The 24,765-nt window shown below is 38.2% G+C and overlaps 2 protein-coding genes across 2 annotated transcripts in view; one reads left to right on the top strand and one right to left on the bottom strand.

Moving 5' to 3' along the window:
* Positions 1-14: 14 nt before the first annotated feature.
* On the bottom strand, positions 15-19,730 carry smc4 (structural maintenance of chromosomes 4). Its single transcript, XM_058418284.1, has 24 exons — positions 19,514-19,730; positions 17,828-17,970; positions 17,034-17,212; positions 16,156-16,347; positions 15,074-15,250; positions 13,518-13,682; positions 11,032-11,159; positions 10,114-10,254; positions 9,677-9,827; positions 8,218-8,382; positions 7,766-7,999; positions 7,485-7,670; positions 7,222-7,383; positions 6,607-6,832; positions 6,446-6,525; positions 6,196-6,348; positions 5,886-6,012; positions 5,403-5,592; positions 4,390-4,534; positions 3,524-3,697; positions 3,216-3,398; positions 2,581-2,813; positions 1,973-2,156; positions 15-763 (listed from the first exon to the last, which is right to left on the bottom strand). The coding sequence occupies exons 2-24, from the start codon at positions 17,967-17,969 to the stop codon at positions 599-601; spliced, it is 3,882 nt and encodes a 1,293-aa protein (XP_058274267.1). The 5' UTR covers position 17,970; positions 19,514-19,730; the 3' UTR covers positions 15-598.
* A 388-nt stretch (positions 19,731-20,118) lies between these two features.
* Positions 20,119-24,765, top strand: part of ift80 (intraflagellar transport 80 homolog (Chlamydomonas)) — a 69,917-nt gene continuing 65,270 nt past the window's right edge. Inside the window, exons 1-3 of the mRNA XM_058418285.1 lie at positions 20,119-20,246; positions 20,921-20,992; positions 22,602-22,820. Of these exons, the coding sequence (XP_058274268.1) occupies positions 20,953-20,992; positions 22,602-22,820 (259 nt within the window). The 5' untranslated portion in view covers positions 20,119-20,246; positions 20,921-20,952. The remainder of the gene's footprint in view (positions 20,247-20,920; positions 20,993-22,601; positions 22,821-24,765) is intronic.

Below are 24,765 nucleotides of genomic sequence, written 5' to 3'. Positions count from 1 at the left end.
AAGCAGAGTAAGGGGAGGGGGGGGGGATGATGATGAAGGAGCAGGTAATTATGTAGTGACCACATGGGTCTTCTGCCTGGCACCTCATTGTGAGACAGTTACAGAGGAAGAGCAGTGTTAATGTTCAAAATGTTTAACGTTATTGAGAAGAAGAAGAAGAAAATAAAAGACTTCTGTAAGCTACAGATTTCCATTTCAGTGCAGGGAACTGTTTGCGATTATGGAATAATATCCCATGATCAAAGTTTTCATATATTTACTTAATGTAATGCCGCTACTTCACAAAGCCAGTAAACATGTGCAACACTTCAGGATGCTAATTAAATTCTAATTGAGGTTTAGATTTTATATGTACATAATTTAAATGCATGATAAAAGCAACAGACTCAAGAGCATAGTATATATTTAAATTTATGTTTTATATAAAAAAAAGTTTAATAGTATAAACAGCAGCATTTTTAATAAAAGTTATAAAGATATACCCTGCACAGGAAAACAAATTTAGCATTGTGTGAAAACAGGTGTAAGAGAAAAATCTCATGAGCGATATCAGCACAGAAAAAAAAAAGACAACAGAAGTCCAAGGATATTTGTTGTTTTATCCTGATGCAACTTCGACATCTTTCAGGACAATGGTTTTGGGGTTGATTCCCACATTTTTTGTGGTGTTGTGTGTTTTGTAGATGCCGATCAGGCGGTCAGCCATCTCAAACATGTTGTTCCTCAGAGAGATGATGATGAACTGAGCATTCTTGGTTTGTTCCTGAGTGGGGGGAAAAAAAGATCGAAAAATTTAATTTTCTACTGACGCTTTAGAATAAATAGTACAAGAAAATTTGTAGCTTTAATCTGCTTGAACTAAGGCCTAGTCCACACATACACGGGTATTTTTAAAAAGATTTCCTCTTTCATTTTTAAAAAAAAATCTCATCCACATGAAAACGCAAAAACGTGGTCTGAAGCGTTGTCAAGAACATGCAAAGCCAACAGGTGGCAATATAATCTCAACCGTAATGCCATGTTGGCCAATCAAAAGCCCGAGACCCCGACTTCACAAGCAGTGTTGCCAGATTGGGCTTCTTTTGGTCTCGTCTCACTGGGAAAAATGCATTGGGTGGGTTGATAAAATCTGGGCTGGTTTTGATGCAACTGGTGGTTTTTTTTTTTTGACTATAAACATGATATTTTTATTCAAACTTTACAATAAAAGTGTAATATGTAATGTTGACGTTTTAATTATATGGTCTAGTTTAGCCAATAAGGTTCAGAAGAGTCCTGTCCAGTTAGACTTCAATCTTGATTAGCGGGTTGTTGTAATCGTTCTGCTCGTTAAGCCGATATCACAAAGTTATTAACTGTTATGACTGTTTGTTATTGTATTAGTTATAACAGTATGCATTTTTGGCTGGTATTTTTTTTTAAATGGGTGGGTTTTAAGCTGTAGTAGGGCTGGAAATCTTCAGTCCAATCTGGCAACCCTGTTCACAAGCCAAAAATCTCCGTTTCGCTGTCTACACGATAAACACTGAAATCGGAGTTTTTAAAAAACTTTAACCCTGGCAGGAGTTTTCAAAAATGTTCGGTTTCAGTGACCTGATGCTGCGTTTGCGTGTGGACGAAAGGCCAAACCGCATAAAAAAAAGCAGCGGTTTTTAAAATACCTCACACAGTCATCACAATGATGACAATACAAAATTATTTGAAAAGTTTTTAAATGGCCAAATGTGAGCTAGATGACAGTGACGGAGCCAGCAAGCATTTTAAGATGTTCAGATGCCCCAAATGTGTGTTCATAGCTTTTTACATTTTAGATTCATGCAGTATTACTTGTGAAAAAACAAGGTTGGGTTAAAGGTTAAAGAAATATATATATTTAAAAAAGTACAGATCTGAAACCACTACATCCTCAAAACGAGATGACCCCCACCCCTTAAAAAACAAACAAAAAAAAAAAAACAAACACACAACTCACATATATGTAGCAGGCCACAATGGACACATTCTTGAAATCCAGAGCAGCGTCGATCTCGTCCATGAAGTACAGAGGTGTGGGCTTAAAGTGGTGCAGCGCAAAGACCAAAGCCAAAGAACTGAGAGTCTTCTCTCCTCCAGACAAGTTATAGATTTTCTTCCAGCTCTTCTTAGGAGGACGCACACTAACAAAGCAGAGAAATTTAATTAGTGTATTCTCACAGCTTAATTTTTCATTTAAAAAGAAATTATTGTAATTATGCTGACTTTTGGCATGACAGTCAGCCATCTAAAATACCGAGTTATATCAAATAATGTAATATAAAATTTGTATGATTTTACAATTCTGTATTTCTAAACCAGAAAATGTGTTTTTTTTTGTGATGAATACTTGATCTGTGGGGGCAAAGAGAAACCTTGCAGCCACAAGTTAACTGACTGGATGACATCTGAGATAGGATTGAACAGTTCATAATATCTTTCTCAAGAAGCCAACCCAACCCAACTTTTAATACTCCAATCAGCAGCTGAAAACCTTAACCACTAAGCCACCACTGGATTAATATGTAAAACTGCAGGAATCTCCTGGTGTCCCCCTAGTGTTCATACCTAAACATGATGCCCTCAGAGAAAGGGTCGAGGCTGTCCACAAGCTCCAGCTCAGCATCACCCCCCAGTGTCAGCATCTGGTAGTTCTCCTTCAGCTTGTTGGTTATGATGTTAAAACCAGCCATGAACTCGTTCAGTCTTTGTTTTCGCAGGTCTTCGCAGCTCCTCTTGAAGTTGTCTCTGTGGGTGGTGATCTCATCCAGCTCAGCTACTCTTTGCAAATAAAGCTCCTCCTGCATGTATACATACAAGCAACATGTTAGAGACTGTAGCAACCGAGCATGAACACCTGGAGTTTCATGTCTCAACTCAAATGTGTCCCCCCTCCTTCTCATTATGTGACCAATGAATTGAAAACCCGTTGGGTGTGTAATCTGTTACTGTTATTGCCACTAAAGCGTTCATAATCATAGAACACATGATGATTACAACATTAATTTGTATACTGTTCCACTAGTTTGATTTGCTTTAAACACAATTAAAACTGAGAGGCTTTGATTTTAAAGTGTTTACAATTATATGTGTAAACCCCTATTTAGGAAATTTCTGCATTCAGAATTTGTATGATAAATGGTTGCAAGAGATAAGCGAAAATAATGGAGGTCATGGTTATGTTTGAAACAATGTCCACACACCTTCTTCTTAAACTCTGCTATAGCCCCCAGGTTGGGCTTCATCTGGGCACAGCGGTCCTCCAATAGAGCAATCTCGTTTTTGATGACATCTGGGCTTTTAATGGACTCCAACTGTTCTGTGGTCAGCTTAGGCAGTTCCTCTGCTGGTTTATCATCAACTGAGTGCAGAGCAAGCTTTGTAGACTGAGAAGGAAGGAAGGAATAAACTATAACAATACTGAAATATATAGACAGAGCCACAAGTCTGGAAAAAGTTTATGTATATGGATAAACAGAAGGCTTCCAAGTTGCCCTGTCCAAGCACTCACCTCTTTCTCCCAGTGTTTGATCTTATTCTGACACTCGGCAATGGCTGTGTCAATTTGCTCAACTTTCAGCCGAACATTCAGCGAATCTTTCTGCAACGCGTGCTCTTGTTCCTGAAGAGCCTTGATCTCCTGCAAGACCCCCCGATGCTGTTCCTGCACCTCAGGCAGTGCCTCCTACAGGTGAGGTAGATCATACACAAGGTTACAAGCTGTAGTTTGTTGTCCAGTCCCATATTTTTGGTTAACCAGGCTAAAAAGTTAGTTACAGCCTAATGTCAACTAGGTCATAGGTCAATATTTTGGCTGCGAGCTATAGCTCTTGTCCCTGCATAATAAGTAATAGGTTAAAATCTGGTTAACTTGTGGTGCATGAATGGAGAAGGCAGTTATATGGCAGATTTGCATTTGGTAATGCAGGCAAAACAAAATGCATGTGTGTTCCTGATTCTGAAAAGATTATCCATGCATGCTAATTAATGTGTCTAGTCAACAATAAAACCTTTCATTTTTTAAAAGTAGATTTTTAACTCAGCCATTACACGTACTGCAGCAGGATTTGGGATTCTGGCACATGTGCACAAGTTACAGCATCAAGATGCACTGCATCACCCCCAGATCAAAAACTACTAGCGTTGCACTGGGTGCTAGGGCTACTGATTTTGTCAAAACAATTAAGTACCGTACACTTATTTTATGTTTCAGTTTAGATTAATTTTTAATTACTACATATTTGATCAGAAGTAGAGAACATATTGCCAAGAATTTTTCCTCCATAATTCACCCAAATGCTATAATTAGCAATATTTAAAGAGACAAGGCATGCCTTCTTTATGATGTAAGCTATAGGTCAATACATGTGAACATACTTCGGCCTCTTGGCAGGATTTCATAATCTCTCCTGCCTGATCCTCCAGTTTCTTCAGCTGCTCTGTGAGCTCCTCCATTAATTTCTCGTTCTCTGCAATCTCCGTTTCCAGTCGTGCAACTGTCTCCTCTGCTTTTTTCAGATTACTGTCAAGAAAACAATGGCGTTAGCTATGGTCAAAAACTGCTTCTATTATTACTTGCTGCAAGTTGCAAATAGTGAAAATTATAGTTTTCTTATAAAACCCATTCTTAGTTATAGAACATCACGCTCATCAAAAACAGCTTCTACTGTTTAGCAAAGCTTTCTAAACAGCCTTTCATTTATTTTATCTCAGAAAAAGAGACGCACATTTTAGTGTTTCTCCACCAAACAACATGGCTTGCCATACTCGAGCAATAAATCCAAACCCAGGACTGTCCATTTCCTGGCAGAGCATGTTCGCCTGGTTTCCATCACATTATACCCATACTAGGAGTTTCTCTGGAGGTAGTTATTAGAAGGCACTAATGCAACTTGTACAAGTCCATGAAAAGAAAAGAAAACGCGCCACAGGGAATTTGCAGCCTATCTCAGGGGTCTCACAAAGATGGGAGATGTGACCCATCACAATCATGCAAACACACATGTTCATTTACACACTAGATATCCCAATCAGCCTATTAAACATGTCTTTAGATTGGGTAAGAAAACCGGAGTGCCCTGAGAACACTCCTGAAGCACAGTTAGAACATGTCATGGGTGAGAATAAAATAAAGAAAAAGGAAAGAAAAAAGAAAAGTTAATAAGATGAAGAAAAATGTTGCATCTTTTTAGCTCTATCCATATGTCACATTTCGCCTCACACAATACCTGGCTAAGAATGGTAAACAAATTCAACAACCACACGTATAGCTTGCCACTTGAAAGGTTTAGGATGAGTCCAGACACAGTGTTCAGGGAAAAAAACAAAAACAAAATACAAACCAAAGAAAAGCCAGTTTTCCACAAGTTTCAGAGGTAAAGTCCACGTACCGTCCTGCTGTCTTGATGGCCACTTGGGCTTTGGTGATTGCTGATGAACACTCATCAAGCTCTTTGTTGATCTTATCCAGTTTGTCCTGTTGGGCCTTCAGTTTGTGGCTGTTGATGTCCACAATTAGGTTGTGCAGTCGCTTAACCTCAGCTTCAACCTTTCCTGCCTTGTTGGATGCAGCATCATAATCTTTAGAGAAAGAAGTATTGATAAAAAGGTTTGATCTGTTAATCTGTGAAAAATGTTGCAGTCATCAAGCACAGCTCAGAAGCATTTGTCCTGGAGGTCCAAATCACTGATATCTATCCTGTTTCAATGTTGCAGAATTATAAAAAAAATAAAAAGATAATTGTAAAGTACATGTAGAAGACCGCATTCATTGCTGTGGTATTCCTTGATGCACGCTAGTACTACTGTGAAATACGACTTTATTAAAATGAGGTCTTGCTTTATAAATGCACACTATCACACAGCAATCTTACTTTTCTTGAAGGCTTCCAGGCTCTTCTCCATCTGTTTTTGCTTGGCTTTGTCTGGGGCAGCAGCAATAACATTTGCTTCCAGCTCCTTTATCTGAGACTTCAGGTGAATCTCTTGCTCCTCAAGACTCTATAGAGAATAACAATTATAAAAGTGTATTGCTTTGTGGAAAACTATGCTGTCCTTCATGGAAGTGGCGTGTTTTGTTTAAAAATGCACAGAGATGTTAAGATAACATATGGCATGTGTTCTTTCCTTTTCAAAGCTGTCAAGTGTTCAGCGAGCCTTTTGGAGGTGTGTATTTTGGCTGACCTGAATGCTAGCTGTGTATTTCTCCAATGTGTTCTTCATGTCTCTGAGCTCCTGTCTCTGTTTGTGCACGCTCTCCTCAAGCTGCTGTTTCCTTTGCTGCCAACCCTGCAGCTGCACCACCTTCTCCCTTAATGCATTCTCCATTTTGTCCAGCTACACACACACAAAAAAAATAAAAAAAAATACATGAGGATGTGGTAGAAAAGTGGTCTAAAATGTGCAACCAATGGAATCAGGTTCATGAGCTCACCTGTTCCTGTGTGACTTCAGTGCCAATAGAAGAGCCCATTCTGCCTTTCATTACACGCCCTCCTCCTCCCGTCATAGTGCCTGAAGGCAAGTGCACAAATAGTCACAAAAGAGAATCAAATCTAAAGTGTGTGTGTGTGTGTGTTTTTTAAATTTTTTTACCAGCCTGCTCGATGATCTGTCCCTGCAGAGTGACCACTCTCCAGCGTTTGTCTTTCTGGAAGGCCACTCTAGTTGCCTGTTCCAGGTCTTTAGCCACCAGTGTGTCTCTCAGGGCAAAGTAGAAGGCAGGAAGGACAGAATCATCCTTTACTTTGACCATATCAAACAAACGGGGAATGTTTTCTGGTGTGGAAATGGTTTTCATGTTTCTCTCCCAGACCTTCATCTACAAAAAGAATGAGTTTACTCAAGTTAGTATTAGCATTTCAGTGTTCATTTAGAGTTTAGACAAGAATTGTAGGCAAATAGGTTGTGAATACTATTTAAAATTTACCCTGATCAGTGAAACAAAGCACAGATGGCAGTTTTTTTAAGGTTACCTGGCAGGCAGGCAGAAGTTTAACAGCCAGACAAAGAAAATGAACCCTGCTTCCTATTTACTTTTGCTAAAAGAATCTGTTATGTACATTTTAAGGTAATGCACTTCTCAATGGTGCAACAACTCTTACACCATTACAAATATGCCTATATAACTATAGTGCTTGCTTTCAAATCCCCCCACCAGCTGCACTACACACATTACATAAATACACTTGAACAGAAAAGTATTAGTACCTTGTCTAGACCAATGAAAGTTGCCACTCCGATATTTTGGGCCTTAAGGAAGGTGACACATTTCTGAGCTGTGTCAATGGTGTCCACTACAATGTTATCGAGCGCACCACAGCTGGATGAGATAGCTATGTCATACTTCTCATCAATGGCTCCCAAATCACCCTGGAGTGAAACATCATGAAAAGCTCTTAGTTATGTATAAAAGGCCAACAATTTAAATGCTTAAGAGGAAAACACAAAGAATGTCCTATTATGTATCTCACCAGACGTCCCAGGATGCCAGGGATCTTGCCACTGCGTTTCTGTTGCATGAGTGCGTCAAGCACTTTACCTCGGCTACGGGTGGAGGACAAAGAGGACTTTGCCTCTTCAACCTTCTGCCTCATGTCCCTGACCATAGCCTGGGCCTGTCCATCCTGCTCAGAAATCTGCTTCAATTCCTCCTCATCCTACACACACAATATTAGATTGCAAATTAAAAAGCAAATCAGCAATTAATTTTTCTAGTCAACTTAAATGTAAATATAATACCCTGTGCACACACCTTCTTAAGGTCCTGCTCACACTTGGGTACTTTGACCTTCAGCTCTTTGATGGCAGCTCTTCTGTCTCGGAGTGTGTCAGCAGTTCCCTGTAGAGTCTCTTTAGCCTGGTTAAGCTGTGAAACGGCTGTGTTGTGCTGACTCAGGTAGATGTCCAGCTCTGACTGAGCTACATCCATCTTTGAGCGGGTCTCATTCACAGCTTTACTTAGCTCCAGAAGTTCTTTCTCTTTTTGCTGAAGACAAAAGGCAAATTTGCTACTTAAATGTGTTATATGGAATCATGCATACAATCCATGTTTAATAGCTAATAGCATGCACACACATCATTAATTTTTTTTTTTGTTCCCCGAATTCGGAGATCACTGACTATACACTAGTGCGCATGACTAACACTCACCAAAGCATGCAGATTAAGTTAAGTATTGGCTGATGTGATGGAAGTGTAGCAAACCTCCTTTTCCTGCTGCAGACCACTGGTCTCCTCCTTCAGGCGCTCCATCACCTGGGCCAGAACTGCTTCCTCCTTTATCTTCTCTTTCTCCAAGACTTCTTTCTGGGCAGAAGCTTCTGTGATGATCTTTTCACTGCTGGCAGGAATGTTTTTCACTTCCTCCAACTGATGAGTAAAAGAGAGAGAGAGAAAATATCTATACAAGATATATGATAATACATATATCTGAAAGACATGGATTGGCTTCCACCTAAAAGTGTGTAGTAAGGCATTTGTTTACATGACTGAATTAACTATGTATGCACAGTTTTCCTGTAATATCTATTGAAATGTGGGAGACATTAAATCAGAGAGAAAGGGGAAGAAAAAACAATCCTCCAAGCAGTTACAGAGCACAGCCCTAAAGAGGGAAACTCGGCTGCAATTGTTACATAAAGTCATACTTCACAGGCATCTCACAGAACACGGCACCCTAGAGAGCCAAACTGCCCTGCCTCCATGACCCCCGAAAATCGCACTCCTATTTATGACCAACGGATTGTTTTGGTTTTACGAAAGCCCACGCAGGAGGGGAGGGATCGAGAAAGATAATGCAAAACAGTAGTAAAACGGTCACATCTTTTCAAACTTACCAGAACATGTAACGGTTTTGGTTTGTCCACATCACAGGTCATGAATCAGACATTATAGACTAACACTGACCATATAAAAAAAAATAAATAAATTGCAAATGGCTAGACATCTCACCTACTAGCTACAATGCAACATGCTCTGATACCAAGCTTAAATTTCACACACTAACATTCTGCACTAATTGGAAAGGGAACAACCATAAACCGAACAAAAGAAGCCACTGCAAATTTCTTCCTCATTTGCTTCTCCTGTGAAGTGGCACCCTCACTCTGTGACAGCTTTTCAGCAAAATATAAACCGCAATACCCTCTGGTAGCTATGCCTCTTCCACTTAAGCGGAAAAAAACACCACACATTTAATTTGTTTTTAGATCAACAAAAGTATTAATAGTAAACTACACATCACAGTTGTAAATAATAACTAATATTACTCAAATTAAGCTGAATGAGGAAAAAAAAATAACCGCACCATCTTTTGATAGCTGTTCTTGCTTTAAAAGATAAACATAACATTCATAGCGGTATACAGTCAAATCGGAACATAAAATGAGCTTGCTTCCACACAGCTGGAGCTGATTCATCATTTGTGCTCAAATCAATGCTCATTCTGATGTTATATGACCGGTCCTTGAATCAAATGCAGATTCATTCAAGCTCATAAACTACACGGCAATTTAAAGAGATTTACATTCGTACAATCCTGTTAACATTCAGGCTAGATACAGCGCACAATGGCAACCCACACAGCAGGCTGTGACTTATCTGCTACATTCATGCATCAAGCAATTAAAGCTAAAAAAAAATTTCAGGAAAAATCACCACACACCTTTTCCTTGTCCTTTTGCAGCTGTTTGTGGAGTTTCTTGGTCTTGTTCTTGGTGTGCTTGAGCTTCTCACGCACCTCCACATCCTGGAGGTCCAACTGGGTGAACTTCTCCTTCTGGCTCTCAATGAACTTGGTCAGCTTGCCCATTTTCCTAAAGAGACAACATAATCCTTGACTAAGCTGGGAAACTTTAGCTCTGAATGTGCCCATGATACCATTTCAGTGAAAGCAGAGGGTGGAGGAATGAGTGTACAAGACAAGCAGTTCAACTCACAATCCTTTTAGCTGTGGGAATACAAAGGAAACAATACATAGCGCCAATACCAACTGATATACCAACTAAATATTGTAGCGATTGTGAAAGACCCCATGATGCATCTCAAACACACATGAGGGAAAAACAGAGGTCAAATGAGTCAAGCCCTTTGCGATCTTACTTCTCCACATTCTTTAGGGCTTCGTTCCTCCCCTTCATTTCCTCTGCAAGCTGGTTGCTTTTTTCAGTCAGTCCCTTGGTGTCCTCCTGGATCTCTTGTTTTTCTGCTTCCTTTTCGGCCACACGCTGCTGCAAATCATGTCTAATTTACCAAAAGGACAAAAAGAGAAAAACTTAAGCAAACAAACAAAACTGACAAGCATCCACAGTTGTAGGCCAAAGGAGGAGCCACCGTCACACTATTAACCATTTTACTTTATGGAAATATCATAATTAAAACATTTAATGTCTTACAAATACTAAACACTTGAAAGCCACGGAAATGAGTGACCAGAAGGGTCAAGAGACAAGAGAGTTTGCAAAGCATGTGAAGTTTGTAAAGAGCATCTCAATTGGCCTTTTTGCTGTTGTCACACTGCATTCAAACAACATCTGGGTCACTGGCTGCTGCATGCCTTGTACTTTTTTCCTGGTTTTAATACCATTAAATTCAATGGAATTGCTCTTTAATCTTAATGTTAATTATTCATTAAATGTCTAATTCAACAGTTTCATGCATCATAATCATCCAAAAAAGAGTTAATAGAATTACAGATATTTGTAATATGTTAATATTTATTAACACAAACTTCTAATATCACCTTTCAGTGTTTTTTTTTCCTTCATAAAACTCCTAATAAATACTCAACATACTGTAATTTCCAGTTTCTGCCTTGTTATGAGGGCGGTTTCCCAACAGAGGTGTAATCTCTGGACACAGTCCATAACTCGGAGGGATTAGGGCATGTGCCGTCAGTCTAGCTGATGGATTTAAGTTTGCAACTCATTCAGCAACAGGATGCTTTAGCCCTTCCCTTCCCTCCCCTCCCCTTATAACTTTCCATTAGATCTGAAATAATTGAGTGCATGTAGATCTTACACATAGAACTGGCAGAGTTGGCTTCTCTTCTTAAACATGTCGTTCTCTAGGGTGAGAAATTCCACTGCTTTATTCTTTTCACCCTCCAGGGCATTCTTCTCCTTCTCCACCATCTTCACACGATTCAGCTGAAAACACAGAAGCAAATGGGACTTAGACAGAACCTTTATATTAGGGTGGGTGGGTGTCAGAATAATCAAACATTGTTAAATGGTTACACAATTATTTGTTATACCAAAGTTATATACCTTATTACTAAAACCACCAACTGGGTTCATCGTCACATTCTCTGCAATCATGGTATATTTGCTACATCTTTAAGGCCACAACAGGTCAACAACCGGCATAAAAAACACCAGATCAACACTAAATAATATAGAGAATGCCTCACAAGCAGACATTCTCACATCTTAAACAGAGTTGCTGCATATTGTGGAGGTTATTTTATTTTGTTGCAATAAAGTAAGAGAATTGAACTTAAAGAATTGTTGAGTTTTAGTATGACTGGACTGCATGCCTATAGATAAAAAAAATATTTTAGCTAATTCAGCTAAATTTAACAGATAAGGTCAGTATTTTTTTTTTCATTAAAGCACAAAATAATTACTATCAAGCAAAGAAATTTTCCCTGAACACATTTCAATTGAATAAATATTCACCCTAACATTACTTCTCCAAAATAGTTTTTTTTTTCTTCCTGAATATGGAGCTGGAGAGAATCCTGTATTGCTTCCTATTTACTACATCTCCTTTCTACTTACTCCAACAGTGAAAAAAAACTAGCTGTAATGAGGCAAAAATAAAATCTTGTGTAAAGCTGAAATCCATCCTCATTAAAACTGCTCTTTGAGGTAACAGAGTAGTGGAGTACAACTGCTCGACGGGTCATACAGAAGAATGAGGATCTTTTCAAAGTGCTGCCAAATTAGTTATGTACCTCATTATTTCAATTTTTCTAATTCTTCCTCAGTTTTGTGCTTGCTGTGGTTTGTCACTGTAATGACCTCACCCATTCCATGTGAAAGTTCACTGTAGTGTGCAGGTTATGCAACTGGAATGATGCCATTATTTCATATTTTACTCTGTTCTGCTATTTTGGCCCTTCAAGGTCCGTTACCACGGTAAGAGTGCCGGTGATTACAAATCTAGTGATGTACACTGCACCACATGAGGAACTGTTTTCTTGTACACTTTTGGATAGTACAGAAATACATTTGAGCCTTAAATTTGAAAAGTCAACAGTGGACACGGTCAGATCACAAAAGCTGGACCTTAGTTATATCACACCACTTATAATTTCCAAATATTTTCCCAGTGGTCATGTGCAATAATAAAATGACATACCCAAAACCCTTATAACAACTTTTAGACAACCGGTTATTAGGTACAGTAACTTGGTGAATTGTTTTGGTGTTTAAACTGTCTATAACTCACTACAGTCATCCAGCACTTAGTTCACAATTTAACAGAATTTATTTTGGCATAAACCCTTGAGTTTTTTTTTACCTAGTGTAATCTACCCACACAAATGCTTTGTACAACTTATACAAAATCTATTGTATATTAAACATTTATTTAAAAATAATTTTAGGAAATCAAATATACAAATTAAACTTCTGAGGTGAAGTCAGCTAGGTAATAAAAGCTCATCAGTGAAGACCCAATGTGGATACACTTAACTAAATAATAATAATAATAATAATAATAAAAAAAAACCACCACCACACAATACACCACCATTCAAATAACACAAACACCATTTTGCTCAGACACTTTGGCTATGGGTTTTACTTTTTTACTTTAAGCCACCTTTACTTAAAACTGCCTATGGTTTGAGCTTAATTAGAGCAAAATGACATCAGAGGGGCTCAGTGAAAATGACTGCTTATACAAGGTGTAAATGGAGCTAAAAAAAAGCTCAAAAGCCTTAAGAGTATGACATACATAGCAAAAAGTGCCTATGCCCTGCTTTTCATTTGATCATATTTCAGAAAGAGGCTTGTAGTGAGAAACAAGATGTCCATTACCAATCCACTTCAACAAAAACATTAATTTGCAGCGATCACACACAAGCAAATCAAACACAACGTAGTGTTTATAAAAAATTATAATAAAATAAACAAACTAAATAAAGGAGGATCCAGCACTGTGCAAAAAAAAAAAAAAAAAAAAAAAAAAAACACCCATTTACTATAGATATAAAATTCATTAATTAATATTATTTATTTTCTCACTAATTTAAAAAGACATACTGCATAAACTTTGGCCATTGTTAACCATTTAAATTAAATGTGTGAAACTTTTCTGGCTTAGCAGCAGGGTTTCATCCCCCCCCCCGGCTAACAAAAACTATGAACACTGACTAAACTAACTGTTCACACCTCCAGAATATTCCCCGCATAACTTTCTGTACGACTGAAAGCATAAACACAAACAGTGTAAGAATGAATGACGCAAGAGGTTCAAGCAGGTGTTTCCTCTCTCACCTTTTCCCCTCTCTGCTCATTCAGTAGCTCCACACGTCTGCACAGCGTGTTGATGGGCTCTTTGAGTCGGCAGGAGCCAATGATGTCCTCCAGGTATTCCAGCATGCCTTCGTCATGATCCGTCTGGCCTTTGGGCTTCATCATCGCAATCTGCTCCACTTCTCCCTGAAGAAAGTAAGCAGTCACACACATACACACACAAATCTTAAGTTCAGCCTACTCTTACTGTCTAAAAGACATGCAAGTGAACGAAAATAAGGGCAAAATTTATAGGAAGTGCCATAGCAAAAGGCTGTTGAAATAAACAATGCTTATTGTTTAAGCTGTTAAAAAAAAAGAAAAAAAAGAAATTACATTTAAACTGCTGATTCAAGCACAAAAATCTTCTTTTCATGGGCAAAAATCACAATTATAAACCCCTGAAATTCTGAATATGCCAAATGACAAAAGTAAATAAATAAAACATGCAAAGAGTCAAAAAGTCAAAACAGGGACTAAAATGATTGTTGCAATAAACAATCAAATAGGACATTTCTCTAAACCAAGGCTCAATATGAATTTTAGTTTAACAAAACTAACTTTAACTACTTTAAACAGAAAGTGTATTTCAATGCAGCAGGAGCAAAAACAGATAATACAAAGGCAGATATGGCAGATGAACAGACAAACAAACTAATAAAAGTGATACATGTGCATATGAACATGTGATGTACAGAACAAATCAGCCACTGGATTTTGCTAATCCACATCAATGAATGTAATCTACATTATTTATGCATATTAATGAATTAACATCGATAGGGGAACCTAATAATACAAACATACCAATTGCTGAGTTGCTGTGGATCAATAACCTAACAATAACAGCATACTCCATACAAGCTCGAGACAAACTAAAGATTTTCCAAAACAAACTAATGAAAAACATTTAAATAAGAAAAATTCAGCACACAGAAATTAAATAAATGTAATAAAATAATAATAATAATAATAATAATAATAATAGCCACAAGGTAATATTGAAATACAGCTCAAAGGGGAAAAAAATGAATGAGAGTGCATGACCCTGCCTCACTGAAGCAGCACAAGTAATATTGGGGTTAGACTGTATTTTCTCACACACCAATATTTACGTGCTGCTAAAGTGGGGAAGGCATAACGCAGAACTGTTGACCTCTGACCTTAATTGGATATAGCGCGGATGAAAGTCCAAATGATCTAGCTTTTTTTTTTTTCTGGAAATGTTGCAGCGGCTCCAGTTTTGCAATCCCCTTAAAACTCTAAAGCAGCAAATTATGGTTTGCACCTTTTTGGCAATGTTGAAAACCATGATGCGCTGCTATAGCAGTGTAAGGTCTGGTGTCATGTTGGCTGCGGTCCCACTTAACTAAATATTTATCAACCTAATGTTTTAAAAAAATTCTTAATTGCCCTTATACAAGAGGGGGGGGGGCAAGAAAGGTCAGCAGCAGCAGGAGATAAAGTAAAAATGGCATGGGTTAAACACAACTTGGGTAAAGAAAAACTGAAATACATTTTAGAGATCAGACTTTTACCTGTAGAATGAGAAATCGGTTGTGGTCAAGGTCAATGCCATGGCTTCGGAGCAACATTCCGACGTCTTTGAAGGTCGCCTTTTTGCCATTGATGTGGTAGGATGAGGAATTATCTTTACCAGCGGTTCTTGAAACATAAAACTTGCTGTCGGGGATGACATCGTAGTCATCTCCTTCCTGAAATGGGGGAGGGACACAGAAACAGCAGCACAGCTCTTCAGCACACGCAGCAAACAGCCCAAATTATTGGTCCAGCTGCATTAAACATAGCAAAGCACAGAAATGCCAGCACCAGATCCCTTGTCAAACACACTCACTATGACTGCTCATTTGAATTGACCAAAGAAAATCTTGCATAAATTGAAAAACAAAAAACAAAACTATGACATTATTTTAAAGAAGAAAAAAACAAAACAAACAAACAAAAACAAACAAACAAACAAAAAAATCAGAAAGGGGTGGGATCAGTTCGTTATGAGCAAATAATCCAGGGGAAAGTGTGGAGCTCATTGTAATGTGACCGTCACAGTAGCAATGAGCATAAACACACACAAACACCAGATCTATAAATAAAAATGTGCTGTTCAAGGTCTCGTATATAAAGAAAGTAAATAAACTGCTCCATCAAAAGAGATTAGTTTAAAAAATACTATCTAAAGCAATACAGAGTAAAATATTTACTCACTCCTTTCTCTTCACATACTGTCTTACTAATTTCTATTAAATTATTTTTCCTGTTCATTTCTGAGAACACCACTAGGTCAAATAGCAAAATAAATAAATTCCTACAAATTTACCCAACTTCACAACCAAACTCAGATAGGATCTTCAAAAACAAATAAAAACCCAAATCTATTAATGAGTGAAATGACTGCACATACATAGTCACTATTACACATAAATAAATAAATAAATAAATAAATAAATAAATAAATGCAGAGCACCACAGCTACTTTACAGTCTTATAAGCATTTAACCACTTTTAGTCTGAACAGTAATATAAAAATCACACTGCACTGTTATGTAAATAAAACATTCACAGTGAACATGTCATAATGAAGTACCTTTTTTTTTTTTTTTACCTTGTCTATAATCTTCTGAAAGTGCACCTCTACAGTGCAGCTCTGGATGTCCTTGTGCCCGTCAGAGCTGTGAATAAGCACAGACAACTTTTTGGACCTGATTTTTTGTGCTCTGTATCCAAACACGAAGAGCATGGAGTCGATCACGTTGGATTTCCCGCTGCCATTTGGACCAATGATACAGGAAAAGCGCTGTAAAGCGATAAATGGAAAGGGTTCGGTTTTTAAGAACGAATACATTTTTACAAAAATAAGTTAAATAGAACCTTGATGTCTATGAGCCTGTCTTCTGCATTTCTTGTGAGCCCTTAAGCTGTAAAACAAATTCCACCCCTCAGCCCTGATGTAGTTTATGAATATATTAAAACATTATTTACATTTTTTTTTACCATAAAATTCTTTCTATTTATTCGGAGTCAGATTAAAGTTTTTTTTTAATTTACCTGAACTATCCATCAACAAAACAAAGCGCCATTATTTATAGAACTACATATTTTTTCAGGGTTGGATTAAACCGTGTAAAAATTAAAGAATAAATGTTTACTTTGGTAAATGCTGGGTAAACAAAAAAAACAAAAACAAATAAAACAGCCAGGGGGCCACACTTTGAGAAGCAGAGGTGTAAATATTTCACATTCTACAACATAACTACTGTAGAGCAAAAACAGTAAGGACAAACCAAAATGGAGGGCGAGATATGAAGTGAGAAAAATACACCAAGTGATCACGAGACTAGACAGACTGAGTGTCCATGATTATTGAGTGTGCTCAAACTTCATCAAACACATGGCATTTTAATACAAACCACCAAAAAAAAAAAAAAAAAAAAAAAGGTTACCTATAAACATCGACCAAAAGTCTGTGCTGCACTAATGTACCTTATGGAAAGGCCCCAGGATCTGCTCCCCGGCATACGACTTGAAGTTCCGATTAACGATGTGCGTGATCATGAGGCGGGGAGCGCCCGGTTCGTTGGTCATCGCGGGGGGTGGGGGTGGAGGGATGCTACCGAGAATCTCCTCCAGGCTCCGGTTATCCACCGCCTCACCAGCGGCATCTGCACCGGAGGGGGAGGGGGGGGGGGGGGAAAAAAAAAAAAAAAAAAGAGAAAAAAAAGGGGGCAACTTTTATTCCGCACTATTCAAAATCCATTCAGTCTCGCATGTGGAAGCGCGAGCTGGGGGGAGGGGAGCACAAACTAAACAAAACAAAAACAAACAAAGTGGAGGCACAAAAGGAGCTAGACAGTTACATACAGCACTTTTATAAAAGCTAAATGTTGATCAATGCTTTAACATAAGGGAAGCCGGCTAAAAAAAAGTGAGGACACTTCCTCTTTTATTAATAAACACAAAAAGCAGTGTGTCAAAAGCAGTGTCAGCGTTGTTTATGAACTATGAAGAACATTTCTAGCGTTAGATTATCGTATTGTCTGCAGAGCAATTTTAGACGGAAACACACGATCAGTCTGAAACGTAGTAATCTTTGTCTGGTTTATAAACTAACAGAGAGACGCAGCCTATTTTCTCACTGAAACGGACCAGCGCAACAATAATGACCCCATCACATCAGAGCCACAACTACTGACACACGTCTCGCAAAAGTTCAGTCTGCTCGGTAAACAAGTTGCTCTGCTCGTGATAAATAAATAAAGCAGCCTTTTGTTCCTTACCATTAGACTGCGGTGCGTCCTGATCGTCTGCCTGCACTTCTCCATGAGTCTTTATTTCCTTCATCTCATCATCCGAGTCATCCTGAGCCCCATTCCCCCGGGGCTTCGCAACCGAGGAGCTTTTTGTCGTTTTCGAGGGCATGCTAAAAACGTCAAGAAGGAAGGGGGAAAAAATACATGACTGACAAAATCAGTTGGAATAGATCCGATGACCAGAGTCGATCCTCGGTGTAGCCGGTGCTCACGCATCCTTGATCGGATAAAAAAAAAAAAAGTGGGGGAGAAAAGAAAAGAAAAGGTGCACTCCGACAACAAAAGCATCCTTAGACATGGCACTTACTTGACCATGCATTGACTGGATTCTTTTCTTTGCACTCCATAACACAAACACACACACACCAAACTTTCTTTGTTTGTTGTCAGTGCACGCAGAACCTACGTCCTAAAATATATATATAAATAAATAAAAAATAAATCAGGGAGAAAAAAAAAAGTTCTCCTCCTTCTGGAAAAAAAGGATTTTAAAACGTTGCGTGATGATAAACGCATAATAATGACAATTTAAAAAATAATAATAAAAAAATAAAAAAATAAAATAAATATAACACGCGCGCGCGCTACTTCCTTATAATTTGCTCTGACAAAAGTAATCAAAGTAGGCACGAGCCAAGTCTAATTCAAAAGTAGCAGCGAATTCTCCACACCCCACCCCGCAAAATATGGTTTTGTGTTGCATGATGGCCAACTACTACTACCACACACACACACACACACACACACACACACACTTCAGTGCGCAGACAAAGCGCGAGCTGCCACAACGACGAAAACACACACATGGTGACGTTTCTCTGTCAACTCCAGGCAGGACGCACCAATGGCCGCTGCCAAACACTTTATTTACATTAGCTAGCTATACTTACTGCCTCACATTGTACATAAATAATAAAATAAAATAAAAAAAAAATCACAGTAATAAGAAAATCATATATTTATATTATATATGGGTGACAACCTTGCAGGCTCTCTAAGCTCACCCTAGTCAAAAGAAAAGGGGGGAAAAATAGATGTAAGCTATAATACATCATGAAAAGCTTCGCTAGCAAACACCTCGAGTGCATTTAGTAACTTGGTGATCTTTCTACATAGTTAAACAGTGTGCTACTCTTCTCAACTTTACCTACCTAGCAAGGGTTAAGAATTTTTTTTTTCCACTGACATTTTTCTCGGCTCGAAAGATATTTAGAAACAACACCGAGACAACGATTTGTTGTTTTTTTGTGTGTGTGGCCCAAGTCATGTAGATAACATTATGAGTAGTTAGTTCAATAAGAAACAAAGGCTCGACAGAAATAGCTAGTTAGTTATGGTTAGCTTTGAGAAAGGAAAGAAAAGTCACTAACAGCTTAACTAGCCTTGCTAGCTGAATGTAGTCAAATCTACCGCGATTCACAGCCAAACCAAGAGTTCTTTCATATTCACACAGACACACTTATTTTACGATTAAAACCACAATTTTCACACAAAACCAGCTCAGTGAGCTAAAAGGTTTAGCACTACTTTAAAACATCTCAGCGCGCGCGCGTGCGTGTGCGCGTGAGTCTGTTACCGCTAAGCAGATTTAATAGGTGACGTTTATGTATCATCGCAGCTAATGCTAAAATAATATATAAAAAAAACACTCACCTTTAATCTTACGTCTAATATTTTGGACGTCCCTATGGAATATCTCCCTATGGTAATCCTCAAAATAAAAGAAAGTCGCGCGGCGTATTTTCAAATGGGGGGAAAAATAAAATAAAGCGAAATAAATCCTGCCGTATTCTTTTTTTCCCCGAGTCTGCTCCGATGGAAGAAAAAAAAAAGTCCCAACTTGAAAATGGCGCCTAAATTCGTTACGATCCGCCGCAAAGCATCATGGGAACGCCGGACTGCGCCGACGAGATCACAAATTCAAAAAAACGAGAAGGCTGCGCGTGCGCGCCAAGTTTCACTTAGCTTCCATGCGCGTGCCAAACTTTTTTGGTTTATTTGTTTTGTCGAGCTGATCATTGGTTATTGAGTGTTTTGAATGCATTAAAAAAAAACAAGCCGACATTGTTTGTTCTGATGCAGACTACATGTACTTCCGTGTAACGTTTGACAATATGTGTATTAACAATAAAAATAACCTCGCTGATTTGCTTATTTTAAATAAATAAATGCGCGTGTTTGTTGCCGGGACAGTTTTTACACTGTTCTCGCGAGAGAAAAAAAAAACTACAGCTCATAGAGTGGAGTTATTTATTTTTTTACTAAGTTCTCGCGAGACAAACGTCAAACTGGCTGAGTGGAATACCAAATCTCGCGAATGATCTCGCGAGACAAACCATGGCGAAGTAAAAGGGGCCGTGTGGAGCTTAGCAGTGAGAAAACACGAGTAAGTGTGTACACTTTCTCACCTAACTCTACGATTCAGGTTTAAGCTTTCCGCATGCAGACTTTTTTTTACCGATTGTTTCATTTTTCTGCTTATTTACGTGTTCGAGAAGCTCTTATTTATTCCTAACATTTCGATTGCTAGGAGGATGGGTAACAACTAAGGAGCGCCCTAGCCAACGCGTTACCGTAGCAACGGGATCTGGCACGTTACAGTGCGAAAAAGAAATCATGCTTTCTTTTTCTTTCTTTGTTTTCTTTTTTTACGTTAAATTTTTTTGCATATTTTACAATTGTTAATGTCAGGATAATACACGAGAAGACTAACAATAACGTTTATTCGTTTACGCTATCGATTTACAGGCTCTTATTAAGTTACCATTTATTCCATTGGCTAGTTATTCATATGCATGAGTCAAGACTTAATCATCATTAATATTTATTTGTAATTATTTCAAGGCATGTGTACATTGATGCTGGTGCGGAGGCTCAAGTAAATTGAGTAAAACAAGGCACAAAATATAAAAGGCACACACCCGTGCAAGCAACACAAAACCAAGTGCAGCACACCAAATACTATACAACAATGTGGAAACAAGGCCGAGGGAGAGTTGTGTACGATTTGTGTAATGGTTCACTTTGTTGAAAGTTTTCTGCCTGCGTGTCTGTCCACAGGATTTGGATTCGTCTCAACTAGAAAGTACAGAATGAGATTCAAAACATCTCTGCTGAAGGAGCCGAAACATATCCTTTCACTATTGAAATTAGCTGTGACTCAAACCCCTGCCATCATTCACTTACGATCTACTACTATAGAGCCATTTTAATGGTACGTACAAGGGCAAATAATAAATAACATATCTGATTTAAGCCAAATACACTGATCAGGCATAACATTATGACCACTGAGAGGTGGAGTGAATAACACTGATTATCTCCTCATCATGGCACCTGTTAGTGGGTGGGATATATTAGGCAGCAAGTGAACATTTTGTCCTCAAAGTTGATGTGTTAGAAGCAGGAAAAATGGGCAAGTGTAAGGATTTGAGCTTTGAGTTTGACGAAGGGCCAAATTGTGAGGGCTAGAAGACTGGATCAGAGCATCTCCAAAACTGCAGCTCTTATGGGGTGTTCCCAGTCTGCAGTGGTCAGTATCTATCAAAAGTGGTCCAAGGAAGGAACAGTGGTGAACTGGTGACAGGGTCATGGACGGCCAAGGCTCATTGATGCACGTGAAGAGCAAAGGGTGGCCCGTGTGATCCAATCCACCAGACAAGCTACTGTTGCTCAAATTACTGACGAGGTTAATGTTGGTTCTGATAGAAAGGTGTCAGAATACACAGTGCATGACAGGTCAAGGCTATTTTGGCAGCAAAAGAGGGACCAACACAATATTAGGCAGGTGATCATAATGTTATGCCTGGTCGGTGTATGTTTATCCTCTATGTATCATATTTTCAGTACAGCATTATGCATGTTTTCATGAACTAAAACTGACTTACCTGTGGCGCTCTTCATTGATGCATCTTCTTAAGAAGGGAATTCAAACCAAAATTGGAAAGTACTCAATCACACCTTAAAATAATTCAGCACGTCTAATCCACTATCATGAATAGTTTTGGGATGTTGGATAAACGGCTACAGAGAGAACATGTGAAACTTCAAACGGACAGAAAGCCAAGCGTTGACCCTTGAGTTGTGAGGCGGCAATGCTACCCGCTGTGTCAGTCACATTTTACCCTATGCATTATGGATGTCCCTTCACATGGAGATAGTTTTGTGAGCTACACATTCACAAAGAAGTTTGAATTTTAAAGCCCTTTTATAGACTACAAGACAAAGTGGACACCTTAGGTCCATGTACTTTGTAGCTACAGTCATTTTATCATCTATAGCCAGTCACCAGATACTTTCCAGGTGGGTGGAATGACATTGAATATCATTGTGTGATATCAGTGAATCATAGTGTGTGTGCTGCTGTAATGAGTGTTTTATTCTTACTGGTTGTTTTATAAGAAATAGAATAAAACACTTTGGGGCATGCTGTTATAATAAAATAACCAACAGATAGGTGGTGTAATGCAACCAGACATGAAAGGGTATTACTATTACCAGACCCGAATGTTAATATTTCTTTAAAAAAAAGCACATGCCGAAGTGTTTTACTCCTCTTATTCCACTCTTATTTGTCACAAATAATTTCACATTTCAATAAAACATCAATTAATGTATCTTCACGGTAGGCCCTAGCAATTTTAATTTATATTTTTCCATGGTATGGTTGATGTTTGCATTAAAACGTCCATAAGGTAAATGTAACACCCATTAGATGTTCGCCTTAACAGCTGTGCACATAAAGAGCTGGTCAGTTGTGTGGGCTGGATCACAGCTGATGAAGTCTACTCCTGTAGTGAAGACCATCAGATTTTAAAATGGAACCTGCTCACGAATGAGACCAGTGTGGTGGTGAAGCTCCAGGACGATATCTATCCCATCGACCTGCACTGGTTTCCCAAGACTATAGCTGGGAAGAAGCAGGCTTTGGCAGAGATCTTCGCACTAACCAGTACTGATGGTAATCTCTTGTAATATCTTCTTTAGGGCAGGATTCTCCAATGATATCAGGCTGGTTTCCCACTTGTTTTTTTTTTTCTTAAACTACATCCAAGAGATGAAAGTTTAAAGACATGTTTTGTTATCAATAAGTTGAAGCTAAAAATGTTTAGTCACAACTGCAGATTCATTTATTTCTAATAAATGAATCTGCTTAAGAGGTCAGAGCTCTTCTGGCTTAAGAGGTCAGAGTATTTAACTTATGATATGAAAGATGAATGCGTTAAGATTAGTAAACGTAAATGAAATGTAAATATTATTTTGGGTAATACTAGTGTTTCACAAACTCAGCTGATTACACTGTGCTATTGTCGGAGTTCAGCTAGTAAATTCTGTCCCTTCGGCCATCTTGGCAACACTCCTAGGCAACACTCTGTCATACAACACCAGGCTTGATTTGAATGAGGAAAGACTTGTGTTTATACCAGAAATATCATTGTTTAGATGTTAAAATTGGATAAAAATAGTGAAAATTATGTGTGGCTTTTGTCTGAAACAACATGAAGCATAGTGGGGATATGAAAAAAATGGAAAAGCATCAGTTATTTGTACATCAGACAACCTATATATATATATATATATATATATATATATATATATATATATATATATATATATATATATATATATATATATATATATATATATATAGGCTGTCTGATGTACAAATAACTGATGCTTTTCCATTTATATATATATATATATATATATATATATATATATATATATATATATATATATATATATATATATATATTTATATATTTAAAAAATCCACCATCCATCTGAGATTCCTGATTGCACAGCTGATAATTTAATGATGCCTTCCTGTACTCTCTTTATAAGGCTGAATGATATTAGATTTTAGCTATGCATACACAAGATATCATCCTGTGGTCATCAAAAGTGGAGCTTCACTTTCACACATCCTCAGAAATACCTGGGACATATTCATGTGGTGCAATATCAACATAAATAAAGCACCAATTGCATTTGACTAAACAAACTCGCATTGTGCTTTTAATTGCTTTATTTTTTGTGTATTATTTAATGTATTTTTTTTTGCACCAGGCTTTTGGATTATTAAATAATTTGTAAGTGGAAGGTCAGAGTTTTCATTGTGAGACGCAGCTCATGGCAACCATCACGATGACAGCAGAAAGATTTAAGAATTGATGTATTACAGAAATTCAGCTTTGATCGTTCACATTTAACCGTGATTTCCATCCTTTTTTCCCTCTCCCTTGCCTGTTGATGTGCTACAACTCATCTAGTAGTGGATTTGTAGAATGATAGGACCGTACTGCAAATTTATGCTTTGCACCGTCATGCACATTTGCCTGCTTTTGACCTCCGCGTCGCGTGTGCTTATCACATGAAGACATGGAGTGGAGACACATGGCCGTGGCAAATGACGTGTGGTCGCCACACTAATGGCAGTGTAGAGTTGCATAAACACACCCACAAACTGAAGCGGTAATTTAGTCTGGCAGCTCCCTGTTGCGATGAAAACTCTGTTCAATCTGTGGACTTTCTCTCACCCCTGGACTTCAATATTCTTCTTCTTCTTTTTTTTTCCCCTCTAGTTTTCCCCCCTCCTAGTGGAACATCTTCATTTTCTCTGAGACAGGCTGAGGAATGAATGATTTAAATGTTATCTTATAAACCACCGGTCCCGTATTGTAGTATCCCGATGCCACTAGACGCACAAGTGATGTACAATATCGTGAATTCTGACCCACTCTTTTCTTTGATCCACCTATAGTAGTGCGCACGTCTGTCACGTTGGAAACTTGCACACCTACCTCTGTTCTCAAATGTCACGTCGTCTTAGCTTCTGCTCTGTGAAACGAATAAAAAGAAACCTCAGATGTTTAACTTTGGTGGGTGGGGGAAAAAGCCATACA

The sequence above is a fragment of the Hemibagrus wyckioides genome, linkage group LG20 (genome assembly GCF_019097595.1).
Source record: "Hemibagrus wyckioides isolate EC202008001 linkage group LG20, SWU_Hwy_1.0, whole genome shotgun sequence".
NCBI classification, from domain to species: domain Eukaryota; kingdom Metazoa; phylum Chordata; class Actinopteri; order Siluriformes; family Bagridae; genus Hemibagrus; species Hemibagrus wyckioides.
The sequence above is the reverse complement of the archived record's forward strand: the minus strand, read 5'-3'. Positions and strand labels throughout refer to the sequence as shown.